The sequence below is a fragment of the Mya arenaria genome, chromosome 1, assembly GCF_026914265.1.
Source record: "Mya arenaria isolate MELC-2E11 chromosome 1, ASM2691426v1".
Classification (NCBI taxonomy): domain Eukaryota; kingdom Metazoa; phylum Mollusca; class Bivalvia; order Myida; family Myidae; genus Mya; species Mya arenaria.
Genome location: NC_069122.1, coordinates 21,601,143 through 21,621,126, shown reverse-complemented (window position 1 = coordinate 21,621,126; position 19,984 = coordinate 21,601,143). Strand labels below are relative to the sequence as shown.

The 19,984-nt window shown below is 34.9% G+C and overlaps 1 protein-coding gene across 1 annotated transcript; it reads left to right on the top strand.

The window, feature by feature from the left end:
* Nucleotides 1-6,682: 6,682 nt before the first annotated feature.
* Nucleotides 6,683-19,938, top strand: LOC128239454 (corepressor interacting with RBPJ 1-like). Its single transcript, XM_052956094.1, has 10 exons — nt 6,683-6,830; nt 9,448-9,542; nt 10,150-10,231; nt 11,453-11,517; nt 12,264-12,415; nt 12,763-12,866; nt 13,269-13,354; nt 14,866-15,005; nt 15,633-15,692; nt 17,855-19,938. Exons 1-10 carry the CDS (start codon nt 6,759-6,761, stop codon nt 19,132-19,134), a joined length of 2,136 nt encoding a protein of 711 aa, XP_052812054.1. The 5' UTR covers nt 6,683-6,758; the 3' UTR covers nt 19,135-19,938.
* The last annotated feature ends 46 nt before the right edge of the window (nt 19,939-19,984 follow it).

Here is a 19,984-nt window from a genome sequence, read left to right as displayed (position 1 = left end):
TATTTTTTTTTTTTTTTAAACGGCCTGCGCCCGATTTTTTCCATTTTAATATGTATGTGCGGGATAAAAAAATACATAATATACTTTCTATACACAGGTATGTAGCCCCTGGTCCAGTGCCTTCTCTTTTTTATCAATAGGTTGTAACCATGTATATTTTCAAAATTTCAATATCTTTAAGTGAATGAATGAATTAGGGCTAGGATCAAAAACTGTTTTTCCTAACAATAAACCTGGACCAGAAGCGTTATATTACAACACCATCACCATAGCATGTAAAATCATCATGGACTTCTAATAGCACTATGGATGTAACGGTTTAAATCGTTAGAATTGTTAACTCAAAATGACTCTATACAGTTTATACCGATATTGGTTTTCTTTCTTGACAACTTCGCCCGAAAAATAATTTGGTTTCGTTTTAGGTTATGGTGACTTGCATTTAATAATTTATGGTTAAATCGATGTATATCATCATACTCCTTAATACCTCATCCTTTCATGTGAAAACGAAAGAAGAAAAGAAAAGAAATGTTTTGTCACCATAATGTAGATTGAAAATCAGTAATTTATAGCTACTAAAAGTAGTAGAGATCCAATTTATACGCGTTCATCTCATAACTCCATGGATGAAATGTTTGTTTACCGGGCTTGATAATAATGGATAGTCGATTTGGTATTCATCGTTCCAGATAACCTACTTAAATCCATTCATTCCATTCATATGTTTCGGTAATTCCAAAAGGTAAAATATGTAAAACAATAAATATTCTATATACATTGGGCTGTTAGCTTAGTATTTCGTTCATCGTGTGAATCACTATCGTGTGTGTCGCTTAAGGTGCCGGTTATCATTTCGTTCCCTCTATGCTCATTCTTGTTCAATATAATATAATGTGTTTGTAGTTGTCAGGTAAACCTGCCATATTTGTTGTTTGTAATGAACGTATCTCTAAGCAAGGCGCCGGAGGGGATCGTGATGCCCCTCACTAAGATAAAGTTTTACTTATAGGGAATTATTTTCTAAGCTTCATTAGGATGTTTGAGCAGTCATTGTATTACCACCCTTTTGAAAAGGGCCCCAACAACAGGTGCACGGCGTATACAATGAACGTGCTTTATATTTTATTTAGAAAAAAATAAAACTATTTATGCTTTCTGTTTCTTTTGGATGATAAAGCAGTCGTTGTATTACCACCCTTTTAAAAAAGGGCCCCAACAACAGGTACACGGCGTATACAATGAACGTGCTTTTTATTTTATTTTGTTTTATTTCTTAAGTTATTATTAATGTATGTTTTTTGCTTCCTTGGGATGTTAAAGCAGTCATTGTATTACCACCCTTTTAAAAAAAGGGCCCCAACAACAGGTACACGGCGTATACAATGAACTTGCTTTTTATTTTATTTTGTTTTATTTCTTAAGTTATTAGTAATGTATGTGTTTTGCTTTCTTGGGATGTTAAAGCAGTCATTGTATTACCACCCTTTTAAAAAAGGGCCCCAACAACAGGTACACGGCGTATACAATGAACGTGCTTTTTATTTTATTTTGTTTTATTTCTTAAGTTATTATTAATGTATGTTTTTTGCTTCCTTGGGATGTTAAAGCAGTCAATTGTATTACCACCCTTTTAAAAAAGGGCCCCAACAACAGGTACACGGCGTATACAATGAACGTGCTTTTTATTTATTTTGTTTTATTTCTTAAGTTATTATTAATGTATGTGTTTTGCTTTCTTGGGATGTTAAAGCAGTCATTGTATTACCACCCTTTTAAAAAAGGGCCCCAACAACAGGTACACGGCGTATACAATGAACGTGCTTTTTATTTTATTTTGTTTTATTTCTTAAGTTATTATTAATGAATGTTTTTCGCTTCCTTGGGATGTTAAAGCAGTCATTGTATTACCACCCTTTTGATAAGGGCCCCACCAACAGGTACACGGCGTATACAATGAACATGTTTTGCATATGTTGTTTGATAAGTGCTGTGCTATTTAGACCCTATTTCTTATAGAACCTTTTGTTTTGTGTGGTATTAAATTTTGTTTAGGTAGTTTATTCCCGACAGGTATGCAAACACTGCTTCCCTTACCTTCTCTGTTATATCAGGTTCGGGAAACAGCAGATGATACCTGTCGATGACTGACATATTTAGTTTCAGAAGTTCTATTTTCAGGCTTTCTCGTTGTTCCATATAAGTTGGGCATTTAAAGAAAATGTGATGGAATGTTTCTTTGTCTCCGCATTGGTTACAGCAGTCAGTATTTGTATAATTCTCAGCAGCTAGCATACTGGTTCCTAAACGAAGTCGTGTGTATACTTTATCTTTAAGTGTATTAGTACTATATGCTTTGATTGTAGTGTTAATTTCCCCATACTCAAAATTGTGCTCTAGTTTATATACTTCAAAGTCTCTTACAAATTTGTTTTTTGTTATTTTCTTTATCCAGCTATATGCTTCAGGGACGCTTAATTTGATGTTTGTTCGTGAACCTTGCCTTGATGCTTGTTTTGCAATTTTATCAGCCATTTCATTTCCTAAGATGCCTATGTGACTAGGAATCCAGACAAATGTTATTGACACTCCTAGATCATGAAGCAGTGTAGTATTATTAAGTATTTGCTGTAAAATTTCTGGTCGTGACCTAGAAAAGCTTGTTTTCATTGACATGAGTGCACTTAAAGAGTCTGATAGTATTGGTACTTTGTTGTGTATATTGTTTGCTTCTGCTTGGTGGAGCAGCATTTTTAATGCAAGGTCAATTGCCGCCAGTTCACAAGAATAAATAGAAAGCCTGAAGTCAAATTTTAACCCACATTCAAAAAGGGGTGTCATATTTTGAGATAAGCCTACTATCCCGGCCCCAGCCAAATGGAGGTGCGGGTCTTTGCTTCCATCCGTGAAGACCTGCCATGAGTTGTAATATTTGCTATTGATGTGTTCATTTACTATTTGGCGGTTAATGTTAGGGTCCTTTTTCTTGTCTATAACTTTTGTTAAGCATAAGTCTATATTGAGTTCTTGTTTATTGATTAGGTTTAAGAAATGGGGTTGTGCTATTTTATTTTTTGTGAGAGAACATGCTTCCACTAATGGTAGTACTGTCTGGCTGTATGGCACTTTAAAGAGTTTTAATTTGTTGGCTTTGTGTTCAAAGATTGGGTCTCTGTTACATTTGTTGTTGATTGGTAGGTCATCTTCTTGACGTGAGGATCTAACCCAATATTTTAACATATTTATTTCTCTTTGGTAGTTCAGTGGAAGTTCACCACATTCTGCTTGTATTGCTATTGTACGTGTACTTCGATAAGCACCTGTTATTATCCTTAATGCCTTATTTTGTATAATTTGTAGTTTCTTTAGTTTGTCATTTGAAGCAGAGTTATAAACTATACTTCCATAGTCTAGTTTTGATTTGATTAGTGATTGATATATTGTATATAAACATTTTTTGTCTGTACCCCATTCCTTTCCTTTGATAGTCCTAAGGAGGTTAAGGTCCTTTTCGCATCGGGCAATGAGTGAGTCTATGTGTAAGTCCCATTTTAGGTATTTATCGAATGTTAATCCTAAGAATATAGCTTTTTCGTTGTATGTTAATTTTTGATTACATAGTTTTAGCTTTGGGAAGTTTGGAGTTTTTCACTCCATGTCTCTATGTTATTTAGAGTATGTTTGATGTTTTTAACTGCTATTTCAGGTTTTTTAGAAACTGTCCATATCGCTGCATCATCTACAAACTGAGATAGGTCACTATGGTAGGCAGGGTTTTGGATTTCTGAGTTACTTTTTTCGATTGAGTCTCTTAGTGTATTCATGACAAGTGAGAATATGATTGGTGATAAGACACTACCCTGTGGGCAGCCATTGGCTGTTTCTATGGTTTCTGAGTATTCTCCTTTTAGTAATACTTTTATTTTCCTGGATTTGATAAATGCATTAATCCAATTGAGCATTTTACCTCTTATTCCTATTTTATGTAGGTATGTTAGAGCTCCTTGACCCCATAGTTTGTCAAATGCTGAGCTGAGGTCCAAAAATACTGCCACTAGGTATTTGTTGTCAAGTTGTGCCCTTTTACAATCATGTTCCAGTCTAACTAGATTGTCCTCACATGAATGATTGGCTCTGCAACCTGATTGGAATTTTGATATCAGTTTGTTTGTTTCAAGGAAGTTACATAATCTAGGTTTTATCATTTTTTGCATTAATTTAGTGAAAGTTGATGTAAGTGAGATTGGCCGGTATGATGCGGGATCATATTTAGGTTTATTTGGTTTCAGGAGAGGGATTATTACAGCTTCACTCCATGAGTCTGGTGTTGAACTAGATTTCCAAGATTGGTTGAAGAGGCTTAGAAGTGTTTGCTTTGCAGATGTTGGTAATTTTTTAAGAATTTCATAGTGTATGCCATCTTCACCAGGTGTGCCACTTTTACAATTAGCTAGTGCCCTGTTGAGTTCAACCATACTGAAATCTGCATTATACTCAATATCTTCCCTACGAGTTTCTGTGTTAATTACATCACTTATAATTGTATTGGTCCTGTTTTTTAATTCAATGAAGTTTTGTGTATATTCATTATCGCTACTGATCTTTTCATAATGTTTTACTAATATGTCTGCCTTATCTTTGGGATTGTGTATTACCTTGTCGCCTATTTTAAATGGTGGTTCATCGGGCAATGGAATTCCTTTTACTTTTCTGACAAAGTCCCAAAGTTCCTTAGAGTTTGTTTTGTGAGTTATTTTCGAGCAGAAATGTTGCCATCCTTGCTTTTTTGCATTTTGTATTGTTTCCTTAGCCTTTAGCCTAGCCATTAGCCAGTTTTCATGTTTAATAGAAGTTGGGTCTTTTTTATAAATTTTCATACATTTTTCTCTTAATTTTATAGCATTGTCGCATTTAGTGTCCCACCATGGGACAATTTTCTTTACTCTTTTAATTTTAGGTTTAGATTTTGGTAAGGTTCTATCGAGAATTTTCGTAAGTTTCTCATAATAATGATTGAAATTATATTGAATATCATTTTCAGTTATATCATAGTTTAGTTCGGTATGACAGAGTTGTTGGAATTTGTTCCATGATTCAGTTGAGGCTTTTTCTGTTTTCCATTTTTTTGTAATATTGATTGTTGTTTTATTTGTGGAATATTCAATTGACGTTAGTAATGGTAGATGGTCACTACCAAAAGTGTTGTTTATTACATAGAACTCACTAGAGGAGTGGAGATGTGATGAGATGAGTGATAAGTCAATAGCACTGTCTGATTCGTTTTGTTTTTCGGATACTCTCGTTATTTGTCCATCATTTAAGAAATTTAGATTATTGTCATTTAGGAATGTAAGCAAGTCATCGGCCTCGCCGTCATACCGGAAGTCTCCTGCGGGGTTCCAGCAGATGTGTTTTAAGTTAAAGTCTCCTACAATTAGGGTGTTTCGTCCTAAGTTTTTGAATATGTGTTTATATGTATTTATGTTATTATATTTAGTTTTAGGAACATATACATTATATATTGTGATGGGGTCTTTTTTACCGTATATCTGCACAGAGCAGACTTCTATGTCTGATTTGTGAGTTATCATGTTCTCTGCAAAGGGAAAACCCACTCTAACATAGATGCATAAGAGTCCGTATAATTTAAGGTTTTTATATATATATATATATATATATATATATATATATATATATATATATATATATATATATATATATATATATATATATATATATATATATATATATATATATATATATATATATATATATATATATATATATATATATATATATATATATATATATATATTCCTCGAGTCCCAACGACCACTCAGATCAGAGCAGTACCAGGCCCGTTTGAAACCCACTTCACACTTGGGAGTTTATGAGTCTGTCCCCACTGGGAGGGCATTTAATGGGCTTAGCTGACTGAGAGATATTTGGATCTCTGTTTGATATAGTTAAAATTAACACTTATGTCTATATGTGTTCATAGGCGGTGGTAGCGCTTACAGACCCCCCACTTCCCCTTTCCCACTTATGGGCATGCCATAACCCAGGGCCGCCAATTTGATTTTGGTTGTAATTTTTTGTTGCAACATGTACATAAAACAAAGAAAACCTTATATGGATATCATTTTTGACAAACTTGTTCAGTTTCATAAAATGTACATCTCATGAACAAGGACATTTGAATCGAAAACGTCGATAAAAGGTTCTCCTGGCCGAAACAACACTTTAATTCAATAATTTATTTTACTTATTAATTTGCCAATACTCAAAACAACATCGTTCAATTCAACTATTTTAAACTATCATCCCATACTTTTGCTGGATAAGTAGCTTAGTTATTCATTTACTTGGAAATCTTCATAAAATTCATATGATTCAACATTTCACTTCTACATTCTTGTAGTTAAGGCTCTTATTACATTTCCTTAGTATGAATACACCGATGCCTTTTGTGGCTTTAATTTATGTCTTCATTGGCAAAAAGCCGTATGAAAGTCAGTGTTCTTTACGAAAAGCCGCAGATTTTTGCGAAAAGCCCGGCTTTTTGCGGCTTTTCGCAAAAAGCCCGGCTTTTCGCACTTTAGTTATACCGTTACTTTAACACATGTTCGGTGCAATATTTTACAGATGGAACAAACGCCTTACTGATAGAGAGTACCGCAAACGTTTGGCGTACGCTGAGCATCTGTATAAACTTTTTTCCCCATTTCTGTAATTCCCTACAAGGGTATAAAGACAACATGGGGAAGGGTTTTAATAATTACATGACCAAGAAGTTCTTCCATCCTTCCAGTAAAGACAACATTAAACGAGTAAGTTATTTGTTATGCTAACATTTTTGTGCCATAGTCATTGAAAGTGACACGAATTTTGTATCCGATACTGTATATAGAAAGTCATTACTGGTTGACGGTACATTTCCGAACATGACACAAATCCCGAACACTGGCTAAAACATCCGTTAGTCTAAAATAATAGACGTTATATACGGGATTCTTCCAATCCCTAACGTCTAAACTGGAATGTGCATAAAACGGGGGTGTTTTAAAAATATTGAAATTGTTTTAAGGGAAGTATTTTATGGTTGAAATTGATCATAAAGAGTTATATTCATATTTTACCATGTAAGTGAAATGTTATTTTGCACTAAACAAGCATTTAATGCATTAAAACAAGTTGTTTACCTTTCCAATAAAACGAAAGTTGACTGACACAGACAACAATTATGCGAAGGGGAACAACTCGATACAATCGTAATAGCTCGGCCTCCTCCGACAAAGCTTCGAGATAGACCTCGTTTATACAATCGTAACAACTCGGCCATGGCCGAAATGTTCCGAGCGATTTAAAACTGTGCCCTAAAGCCTTGCAGGTGCCCTTCATGTATATATCGTTATGTTTTGACAGAATGAAATGAAAAAAAAACGTCAAACTCAAAATTATAAGTTGGATATTTACTTTTTTGTGTACAGAACTAATATAAAATAACATTATCTGGTAATATTTCTTGTTTTTATGATATTGTATAGACGCTATATGCTTTAACCCGGAATCCTGATCGGAACAACTACCCACTTTTGATACTAAACAATTTGTACGTGAAGGATTTGCCATATCAAAAATCTAAAAAAATCTGTCAATGTACAATTATTTGGACTACAACATGCGTTGGTTTACCGTGATCGATTATTCGATGATCTAGATCAATTCAGTGGCTTGCCTTGGTCACATTTGCGATGTTTCATCTTGTTTTGTTAAGTATTTTTCTAAAAAAATGCCATTCAATGTTTATACGCTTAAAGAACAAAATGTAGCACATGGCGGAAGGATGTCAGAGGGCGCATGGGCATCTTTAGGTTTTGCAGTTATGTTGACCTACATTCAAGATATTTATAAATAGAAATCACGCTTTACATTTGAATTGCATGTTTGGAAAAACATAGGAAACAATAAATAACTTTACAGCTAAGCGTTTATTTAATATAGCATACTTATTAAATATAATTGTATAACCAATTAAAATATGTATTATAACCATGTATTTTCAGTTTGCAAGTGTTCGGTATTCCATAGCATAAATTTAAGGGTAATTTACTGTCTATTAATTGAACGATTTTCGAAATAAAATTGACGAGATCGTGAATCTGTACTTTGACAGACGTTGTAACATTAACCAAAGATGTTTCATACACAATTTTAACTAACTACAACAACAACTCTCCAAGATAATTGTGAAAAACCTCAAAAAGTGTTCGGATTTGTGACCTTTAAGCCAGTATTGCTAATAAATATTTTACCATTTTCAAACTAATTTAAACATTTCAATCATTTCTTAAATATTGTTCAAGTATAATTTGCTCTTAGAGACCGGGAATGGAACCATGCTTGACGTAAGAGGGGTTCAAACCTTTGACAAGCGCCCCTCTGTCAGAGCTGAAATGTGTATGGTTGAAAGTGTTGGCAGGGCGGTTTGGGTGTATTCACCATGAAATTTTTCAACAATTCAAGTCAGAAATAATGCATTTTGAGCATATTTAATAACTTTTTTCTCTGATATTGACATAATAAGTAAACTTTGACGGTTTTAGGGGCTCTGTGCCACCCCATGAATCCGCTAGCAGGGACAGTGTTACATGTCCAAACACCATTTTTCTGAAACATAACAAAACTGCAAGAGAATTTTTGCCATTCCATATCCAAATAAAGAGGGGTTTAAAAGGACTTTGATATCCTTAATACTGAATACAGGTTGTAGCTTTCATATTTACGTTTGAAAAGTGCTTTTGGGGGCTAAAAGAATTACTTACGCTTTAAGAAAAATTAGTTGTATTAATTTCAGCTTACTTTCGGCTTTCAAAATGTGCAATACAGTTGACAATTAGTATCATAGTCAATTGATTATAATCCTTAATAAGCAAAAGCATCACAGCATCAAAGGAAATAATTATTTATGTGTATTATCAGTATCTCAATGTTCTGTACTTAAAACTTTTAGTTCTAAATAATGATCATATTTTGACTTCAAATACCCGGACACAAAAGTAACAACCATTTTAAACATGTTGGCATGATTTTTTTTTTTTTTATTCCAAAATGCAATTCTCAGACTTCCTATTTCATAAGTGTTATAAACAGATGAAAAAATTTGGACAAGCTAGTCAATTTATCTCCTGTTTTTATGCTTTAGATTTATTGTAATATTTAAGCCTTTCATCAATATTTAACATATAGCTTTTATAATCTACAAAAACTCCCAAATGTCTTTGTTTTGATGTGGATTGGGATCAAACCTGCCATCTCCGCCTTCCGTTGACACACAACCCATCATTCATGGGACTCTTAGAGGGATAGCTAGAAAATGTTCCTCTCTTTCTGTTCTGTGCCCAAATTTTCAGTGTGTTAATCAGTATATTTACCTTGTCATTAAAGGTATGGATGGCTCAACAAAAAGCAGAATTTGATCAGAAAAAGGAAGATGAAATGGTGGCACAGTACCGGAAAGAACAGGATGTTTATGAAAACAGGTAGGAGCCTTATCTCATTTATAATTGTTACGAAGGGTGTGCAATTATTGTAAATAATATTATACTTTGCTTGAGCTCCTTAAACTTGACAAAGAAAATGGTAATAACTGTTATTTAACGGTAGTAAATGTATATATACAAGTCATGTATATATATAGAATGTATTCAAATGTAAGATGGTATGTATCATTTGGATGTCCAAATTCCAGTTATTAAAAAGTAAATACTTGTAACAAATACATCAAATATACAAAATTAGAATAATATGCAACAGTTACAGCACCCACAACCATGATATTGAGATTATTCTTGAGCTCCTTAGCGGAAGTGTATAATCTGAAATACATTTATGAGGGTCGCAGTTAGTAACTGTTCTGTAGCATGTTGTCAAGAAAAACGTGAGTGGCATGTGAAATAAAAGTGTATAAAGTGTGTTGTAACTTATTTTCACAGTAGTAATAAAATGGTAACACAAATTTTGCTCCCATATGGGAGTCAATATGTCGAAGAAAAATAAAAGATTGCACACAAGCGTTCTACAAATAAAAGTTAACCCTTATCTCATTTCATTTTATATGTATCTCTATGTTTCCTTAATTTATTTCAGAGCCTTGTTGGGAGACGAGAAAGCCAAGATGGGTCTCAGCTTCATGTATGACGCCCCTCCAGGTCTCAAGAAGGAAAAAGAGGTGGGTTCAAATATATATAGCAACAGAAGAAGGCTTTTAATAAAACAAGTGGCCAAAATTAACCTGCATGCCCTTCACTGGAAAAATACGTCCCGGTCTTGCTCAAATGCAGGATTTTATATAGCAAGGTTTGTTAATTTTTGTCCAGCCAGCATTCAGTGAGCAAGACATCGTTATTACCATGGTAGTTCTGAGTATGTCTACACAAGAGTGCTGCTGTGTCCGTCAGGACTGACCCGTGTCTGGACTGTATCTCGCCCATGCATTATAGGATTTTCAAAAAACATGAAGGTTCACCATGGTAATGTGGCGTGTCCTGGGCAAGACCCAGGTCTGTAACTCAAAGATCAACGTTACGTTTAGAGGTCAAAGTTTGAAATGATCCTTGCCCTGGCTGTATCTTGACCTCGCATTATAGGATTTTTAAAAAACATGAAGGTTGACCATGATGATGATGTGATTGTTGCACACAAGTTCCAGGTCTTGTTGTTCCAAATTTCTGAATTTTATTACTGTTAAATTCTTGCCACCGCGCATTGTTACATACATGTACACTTCTAGAAAGGCCTATTGTATTAAAATGATGCAGTAAAAGTATGTTTTCATTACAAATATATGAAATAATGTAAATTATATACACGGTACATTCACAAGTATTTTTTTGAAGTTTTATCCGGTTTACACATTTAGTGTTCATAATGTTTACAGCAGATGTAGTCAATAGTCCACTTAAACTTGTTATACAGTTTATTGTTTAACATTACACAAATACAATTTAAACATGAAAAGATATTACATGGTACAGTGAGACAACTTCAAATCAACAAGTGTACAGTATGGTGGCCCCGGTTTTAGTAACTGAAATAGGGTACTGCATCACTTCAATAATTCTAATATTTATTGTAGAAAACGGATTTTAGTTCTTTTGTGTCATATTCCATTGGGCTCTTCTTGCGGCCCTTGGATATGAATCTGGCACAGTGTCATCTGCTTAAAAATAGATAACCATCCATTTGATATTTTTCACTGTTGAATTTTCAGCCTGCTGTATCATCCAAAACAAATATTATGGGGCAAAAGACTGGGACACAAATTCAATGACTTCATTTACGAAATTATGTTCTTTCACTTACAATTCAATACTGAAATTTTACTTTTTCTTTTGCCTAGATTGAAACATAATTGGTTTGATATTTGGACAATTTGTTTCGTGTTTTACAGAGAGATGAAGGAGAACAGGAGGTGAAGTTCGAGTGGCAGAGGAAATATAACGCTCCCAGAGAACAGTTAGTTCAGTTTTATATCATAATTACACTCCTTCGAACTGTCACTAGTTTCGCTAAAGACACATCCAGGCAGTTTTTGTTGTAAGATATCTGATGTGTACAAATATTTGAATTTTGGATGCCTTGTGACGCCATGTTATTTTAATATCATTTCAAAGGGTTTTATGAGTAGATAAGGAATATGCTAAAATTGTACCCCCAAAACATCACAAGGTTAACAAACTTTTTTTGCTTTGAAATATTGCAAAATAGGTCATTTCACATACGGCTCTACTTAAAATAATGAATTACTTATATTCTATCATTTGATTTTTTGGTCATTCTCTTTACATATTTGGATGAAAAGCAGTATGGAATCCTCATACAGATGATACCAAAATTGTATTGAGTCAGGAGGCATTAAAATTAACATTATTTATCAAAGTCCCTGGAATGACATGCTAATTTGTACATGGGATGTTTCGAAAGCTTCATCGTCATGTATAATTATTTACATTGATCAGACTTTATGGAGAAATCAGGGCATCCCTTATTATTTATTGTATTAACCAAATCTATCCAGTGAAAGAAACAACTGTGAAGATAATGTGATATTTCAATGAAGGCATACAAGAAAATGTAAATAGAATGATTGAAGCACAATTTAGTTCAATATTAGTACACCTATTGTCATTTTGTTTTGTTTTCAGGTACTTCAAATGAAAAAAGCACTGTCAGTTTCAGTACGAAACATTTTGTTATTTCAGGTACGCCAAGAATGATGAGACAATCCTGGACCAGCCGTTTGGTATCGAGGTCCGCAATGTTCGGTGTATCAAGTGCCGGAAGTGGGGCCACGTAAACACAGACAGAATCTGTCCGCTGTTTGGGAAAGACCTAACAGCAGAACCTGAACAACGTAGGTCAAAGGTTTACACTTATCAAAATTAGTAATATAAGATATGTTTGTATGTTGGCCATTGAGATATGTAATTTAGTAGGCCAAATCATCCAAATAATGTTTTGTGCCAGTCCTGCCAACTCTTTACCAGTGTCAGACTTAAGTATGTGGAATTGTTTTGAGTTGATCAATATATATGTGTTTGTTTCGTACAATTTCCAAATTATTTAATCTCATATTCTTTTCATGAAATTTCTTGGAGTTTATGTAATGTAAAGATCTTAATAAATCCTTAGGCATATATAAGGCTTGTACAAATAAGTTTTTTTCTATACTTTTTTCTTGTATTGTTTGCTTTTCTTCAGCCAAGACAAGTGCCTATTCCCTGCTGGAGTCCATGAGAGACGATGGCTTCACCCTCAAACAGTCCCTGCTTGGGAAGCTGTCAGATCCAAAGGCAGCTAATGAGGTAATAGGAAACTGGTATCGCAGTGTTCAAGATTGTGTACAGTTATCATATGAGAAAGTGTGGGCTCCTTGGGATATTTCTGTCCTTCATAATAGGCTGATACCAAACTCAATACATTTTGTCGTAAAATGATTTATTTAAAAAAAAAGATCTGCTAACATGAAATGTGTGCTTACAGTAACAAACTCCTATTTAGATTCTACCAACAATATCCAAGTGTTCAAGGTTATTTTAAATGATGACATGAAACCATGAGACTTTCATTCATACATGAAAGTGTAAGTTACACCAAAAATGAATAATTCATCAAAAATCTTATCACCTTGATGTTACAATCAATTTACAACCCTATTTGGTTTGACAGTTTGTCTGTATAATTGCAATATTGTGATCTTTTTTCAGCAAATGTTAAATGATGAAGACAAGGATGACCCTGAGGTCCAATTCCTGAAGTCCCTGTCCTCAAAACAGAAGAAAAAGCTCCTCAAGTATGTAAACATTACAATAACATTCCTTGTAATGGTTGGATGAATTCATCATCAGATATCCCAGCACACTATTACTCTGTTGCTCATTGTGTACTGTGGACAGTATGGGACATTTCATAAGAAAAATCTCATTATTGTGAATTATTAATGTGGTAGGTGCTGGATGGGAGCCTTTTCAGAATATAAGACAATAAATTGTGCCTCTATATTTAGTCACATAACCCCTGTATGACATCATGTTTAATTTTAAAGTTGAAGAGTATCAAATTGGACCATACAATTTCAATGGATAAAAAAAGTTTTTTCCCCTCCTCATTAATATTCTTTTGTCAGGTCAATTTTCTTACCGAATAAAATACCTGGGTTTTAATTTAATGGTAATGTTAGGTAAATTTCTATCTTCATTGCTACTATGGATACACATTTTGAGAAAGTTATGCAAATTTCAAATGCGACAACTGAAGTAATTATTAAAATCAAGTGTAGAACTAACTATACAGCTTGCTATAAAAGCATATCAGTTACATGTATATTCCATATCAGATATGTTTTAATTTTACTTCTCCATTCTGTCCACTCCATGCTAGTCATTTACTTCTCATACTTCATTGGTAATCGGTGGATACCAATGAGTGACCCATTCTATGCATGGAAATTTGAATTGTGTTGGAATTGAACTGACGTGAGTTTCCAACAATGCCTATACCGGTAGTTAGCTTGTTGGAATTGAACTGACGTGAGTTTCCAACAATGCCTATACCGGTAGTTAGCTTGTTGGAATTGAACTGACGTGAGTTTCCAACAATGCCTATACCGGTAGTTAGCTTGTTGGAATTGAACTGACGTGAGTTTCCAACAATGCCTATACCGGTAGTTAGCTTGTTGGAATTGAACTGACGTGAGTTTCCAACAATGCCTATACCGGTAGTTAGCTTGTTGGAATTGAACTGACGTGAGTTTCCAACAATGCCTATACCGGTAGTTAGCTTGTTGGAATTGAACTGACGTGAAATTCCAACAATGCCTATACCGGTAGTTAGCTTGTTGGAATTGAACTGACGTGAGTTTCCAAAAATGCCTATACCGGTAGTTAGCTTGTTGGAATTGAACTGACGTGAGTTTCCAACAATGCCTATACTGGTAGTTAGCTTGTTGGAATTGAACTGACGTGAGTTTCCAACAATGCCTATACCGGTAGTTAGCTTGTTGGAAGATATTTTTTCAATTAAAGAAGTCTTGTTTTTGATTTTGAACCAGCATCAGTGTGCAAAACCTTAAATCTTGCCCATAACTCAATCACAGCTCAAGATATTTAAATAAAACCTGGTCAATATTGTCAATAACAATACACAAATGTTCAGCATGGCTGGCTTTAATAATTGTCAAGATACGCCCCTTTTCATCTGAAAAAAATAAGCATGTTTGTTAACTCTACTGTTCTCTGATATAGATTATAATTCCAGTATTGTTATTGATATGTGCAAACAATCATATATAAAATGCTATTTCAGAAAGCTGAGTAAACTCCAGCAGAATCAGGCACCAGAGGGCAAGGTTGAAAAGAAGAAGAAAAAGAAAAAGAAGAACAAGAAAAAGTCAGGAAAGAAAAGCAAAAAGAGAGACAGTTCCGATGAAAGTGACAGCTCTGATGGTAAAGATCTTGAGAGGCTATTCTAGTTAACTCTAGTTTTTTAAAACTTTTAAGAGATTGTTTTCCTGAAAGATGATACGCTTTCCTGGTATCATTCACAGGTAAATTATTCAGAGTCTAGTTGAAATGTTACTCATATCTTTTGTATTTTATAACAATTCTTGAACATAGAAAATAATAATGGTTTCGGGGATTTGTTGTATGTTTATGAATGCAATTTTCATTTTCTGAGCTTTATGCGTTTGTTTTCCTAAGTACAAGTTCAAGTACTGTGATTGGCCTCATTTGCAGCATTGTAGTGCACACACTTTAACCTTGGTCATATATTGTTCAAGATCATCGTATGAAACTTGGTGCACATGTTTGCCCGAGACAGTGAACACAAGTACAGCAAGGCCCATAACTCTGGTTCCATTAATGATCTAACTATGCCATTTGTTTGACTGAAATAAACAACATAGAACATTGGTGTTTGCCCGGCAGCTCTCTTGTTTTAAATTATTGCAGCATAAATAAGATTTCATTACGATCGTTACCAGGGCAAGACTGTCATCAAAGAAGTAGTGTGTTCATTGTATAAAGATCTATCATGATTTGTTACCAAGCTCTTATGTCTGATGTTTTCAGAAGAAAGCCCTCCCAAGAAACTTAAAAGGAAAAGACCACAGTCAGATTCAGATAACTCGGGTAAGATTAATGAAGTTCAGATATAATGTGTATATTTTAATAGTGATGGGATAGAAAAAAGCACAGTTTTGAAACAATGGAATTATTGGCATTTAAGGATTAAATGTTTTAATATTGTGGTTCATACTGTGTATGAAAGTATTTGCTCAGTGCACAGTTAGTATGAATACATTGATTGACCACAGTTTGAAAATATTCAATTTTCGTATTTACACTCACTATTTACAAATTTATGTAGGATAATCCAACTATAAAGCTGTAAATAACGCATACAAGACAGATCCACATATAGTAAAAGTTTGACCTTGTCTTGTAATGGAGATTATGACATCTCATTTAAATTAAATATCATGCAACCAATCACAAGGTTAGCTGAATATGAATGCAATTTAAAAAAAATACACTGATCGTAGGAAGAGTGATATGGGTGAAATATGGACTCATGGCGCATGTATAGAACGAAAAAACCCATATAATCAATGTGTGGCCTCAGTCTACAGTTCAGTATGAAACCCACATGTTGTCAATGTGTGGCCTCAGTCTACAGTTCACTGTGAAAACCCACATGTTGTCAATGTGTGGCCTTAGTCTACAGTTCACTGTGAAAACCCCCATGTTGTCAATGTGTGGCCTCAGTCTACAGTTCACTGTGAAAACCCACATGTTGTCAATGTGTGGCCTCAGTCTACAGTTCACTGTGAAAACCCACATGTTGTCAATGTGTGGCCTCAGTCTACACTTCACTGTGAAAACCCACATGTTGTCAATGTGTGGCCTCAGTCTACAGTTCACTGTGAAAACCCACATGTTGTCAATGTGTGGCCTCAGTCTACAGTTCACTGTGAAAACCCACATATTGTCAATGTGTGGCCTCAGTCTACAGTTCACTGTGAAAACCCACATATTGTCCATGTTTGGCCTCAGTCTACAGTTCACTGTGAAAACTCACATGTTGTCAATGTGTGGCCTCAGTCTACAGTTCACTGTGAAAACCCACATTTTGTCCATGTGTGGCCTCAGTCTACAATTCACTGTGAAAACCCACATGTTGTCAATGTGTGGCCTCAGTCAACAGTTCACTGTGAAAACCCACATATTGTCCATGTGTGGCCTCAGTCTACAATTCACTGTGAAAACCCACATGTTGTCCATGTGTGGCCTCAGTCTGCAGTTCACTGTGAAAACTCACATGTTGTCAATGTGTGGCCTCAGTCTACAGTTCACTCTGAAAACCCACATGTTGTCCATGTGTGGCCTCAGTCTACAGTTCACTCTGAAAACTCACATGTTGTCCATGTGTGGCCTCAGTCTGCAGTTCACTGTGAAAACTCACATGTTGTCAATGTGTGGCCTCAGTCTACAGTTCACTGTGAAAACCCACATGTTGTCAATGTGTGGCCTCAGTCTACAGTTCACTGTGAAAACTCACATGTTGTCAATGTGTGGCCTCAGTCTACAGTTCACTGTGAAAACCCACATGTTGTCAATGTGTGGCCTCAGTCTACAGTTCACTGTGAAAACCCACATGTTGTTAATGTGTGGCCTCAGTCTACAGTTCACTGTGAAAACCCACATGTTGTCAATGTGTGGCCTCAGTCTACAGTTCACTGTGAAAACCCACATGTTGTCAATGTGTGGCCTCAGTCTACAGTTCACTGTGAAAACCCACATGTTGTCAATGTGTGGCCTCAGTCTACAGTTCACTGTAAAAACCCACATGTTGTCAATGTGTGGCCTCAGTCTACAGTTCACTGTGAAAACCCACATGTTGTCAATGTGTGGCCTCAGTCTACAGTTCACTGTGAAAACCCACATGTTGTCAATGTGTGGCCTCAGTCTACAGTTCACTGTGAAAACCCACATATTGTCAATGTGTGGCCTCAGTCTACAGTTCACTGTGAAACCCCAAATGTTGTCAATGTATGGCCTTAAGTCTACAGTTCACTGTGAAAACCAACATATTTTCAATGTGTGGCCTTAGTCTACAGTTCATTGTGATCACTGATGTTTAACATTCAAACAGTCAACAAAACGAACTAATTGATGAGCAAAAACATTTTATAGATAATGAAGCTTCAATCATTTTAAAATTGTTTCCAATTTCACTAGGTTTATCTACTGTCTGAAGTCTATACAACTTCATTTTTATTTTCCATTTACAGATGACATTGAGAGAGCTCCGAGAAAAAATGGAGGAATTGGTAGCAAATCTAGTATTAGAAAGCAAGACTTGAAAAATGGAGAGAGGGACAGAGAAAGAAGAGGAGATACGAGCAGAAATGATGACAGAAGAGATGGTCGAATAGATAGAAGTGATCAAATAGATGGAAATGGTCAAAGATATGATGGGAGGAGAGATAGCAGAAGGGATAGACATGGGTCGGATGAAAGAGACAGAGGGAATGAGATAAGAAAGGATGACAGAAGAAGAGGAAGAAGTAGATCCAGAGATGGAGATAATGGAAACATTCAGATATACAATGAGAGTGGAGGAAAAGTTGATAAAAGTGGATCAAGGGATAGACAGTGTAAAGACACAAGTGATGATAGAGGTAGAAGAGGTAGAGATGAAGCTGTAAGATATAGAAGTGGGTCTGGAGACAGAAAGAGGGACAGACAAAGGGGAAGAGATGATAGAAGGAGATCTGGGAGTCGAGATAGAAGTGGAAGAAGGGAAATTAAAAAAGAAAGGGAAAGTAGAAGTCCAAGGGGGAGAGATGATAGAAGGAGGTCTGAGAGTCGAGATAGAAATGGAAGAAGGGAAATTAAAAAAGAAAGGGAAAGTAGAAGTCCAAGGGGGAGAGATGATAGAAGGAGGTCTGGGAGTCTAGATAGAAGTGGAAGAAGGGAAATTAAAAAAGAAAGGGAAAGTAGAAGTCCAAGGGGGAGAGATGACAGAAGAGAGCGGCAAAGGGACAGTCCAAAAAGTGAAGAAAGAGAAATTAAGAGATATATCAAGCAGGAGAGAAGAGATTCATGGGATGGAAAATCGGATGAAATGGCAAGAGAAGATAAAGGTTGGACTAGTGGGAAAATCGAGCGAAGAAGAAATGACAGTAGTGATAGCTGTTCGGAATCTGATTCAGAATCGGATGGAAGTCCACAAAAAAGTAGAAAAAAATCTCAAGGGAACAATTTAAGAAATAGAAGAGAACGATCCGTTTCAGATGAGAATTTGAAACGTAATAGCAAAGGAAGAAATCGTAGGTCTGGTTCATATGATAGAAATTATCAGAGACAAAAACAAAACAGAAAAAGTGATTCAAACTCGGACAGTAGCAGTGATAGTGATAGTTCTGATGATGAACCGAGAATGTCCAAAAGCAAGGCTTCACACGATAAAAGAGAATCAGGAAGAAATAGGGGAAGAAAAAGGGAAGATGGTAGAAGATCACATGATCAAAAGAAACGGAGGTCGTACTCCAGCGACTCTAGTTCTTAATTAAGAATATTCTTGCATGAAGATGGCAGATTACTAGAACATGAATAGTTCGTGCGTAAAAATGTCAGGAATCTGACATTTTAGAAAAATGTTTCAGTGGAATGTAGATAAATGTTTTGTAATATATTTGAATTTTGAAATGTCTTGTACGTTCTATGTACATACATGTTATGATGTGTATATATTAATGATGTCCATTGTTTGGGCATAAGCACAATAACATTACTATTTGTACTAAAATAATTGAATTTGAAATTTATCTTTATGTCTTAATATCTTAGTCTTCAGTTACAGATGTGTTTACAACTATTACTATTAATTATGACCACATCTTTTACTGAAGTATTTTTTCTTCAAAGATGCATGTATTATTTCGATATTTCTTAATGCAAAAGAATCATATTTTTTGTCATTGACATATTTAAATAGCAATTGTTACAATGTTCCCCATTATATAATGTAGACTATTTGGTCAAATTTGTAGAATTTAATGGGAAAAAAAATGTACAGGCTAAAAGCTCTTGTGTTATTTGATATCATGCAGTGCTATCAGTATTGAAAGTAGTTAACAACACAATATATTTACACCTCAACTTTCATCCCTTAATAAATTGAATGTTGGCCCTTGCATGTACCCCATAAAGGCGCATTCAATGCACATCAAAGGTGCCCTTACTGCCCTTTTCAAATTCTGGTTTAATTCTTATGTAAATACAATGGAGATATGATATAAAAGGTAACATATTATTTGATGATTATTATAAAACGAAAGAATCATTCTGGAATAATAAAATGTGAAATGTATTTTTGGTTTATAATTATTTTACAACTTCAGTTTTGTGCACACTGT

Excerpts from the sequence above, each read along its gene's own strand:
- LOC128239454 (XM_052956094.1), top strand. The coding sequence starts at position 6,759 with ATGGGGAAGGGTTTTAATAATTACATGACCAAGAAGTTCTTCCATCCT. Across the intron at positions 12,416-12,762 it reads AACAGCAGAACCTGAACAAC|CCAAGACAAGTGCCTATTCC; the intron begins GTAGGTCAAAGG and ends GCTTTTCTTCAG. Across the intron at positions 15,006-15,632 it reads TGAAAGTGACAGCTCTGATG|AAGAAAGCCCTCCCAAGAAA; the intron begins GTAAAGATCTTG and ends TGATGTTTTCAG.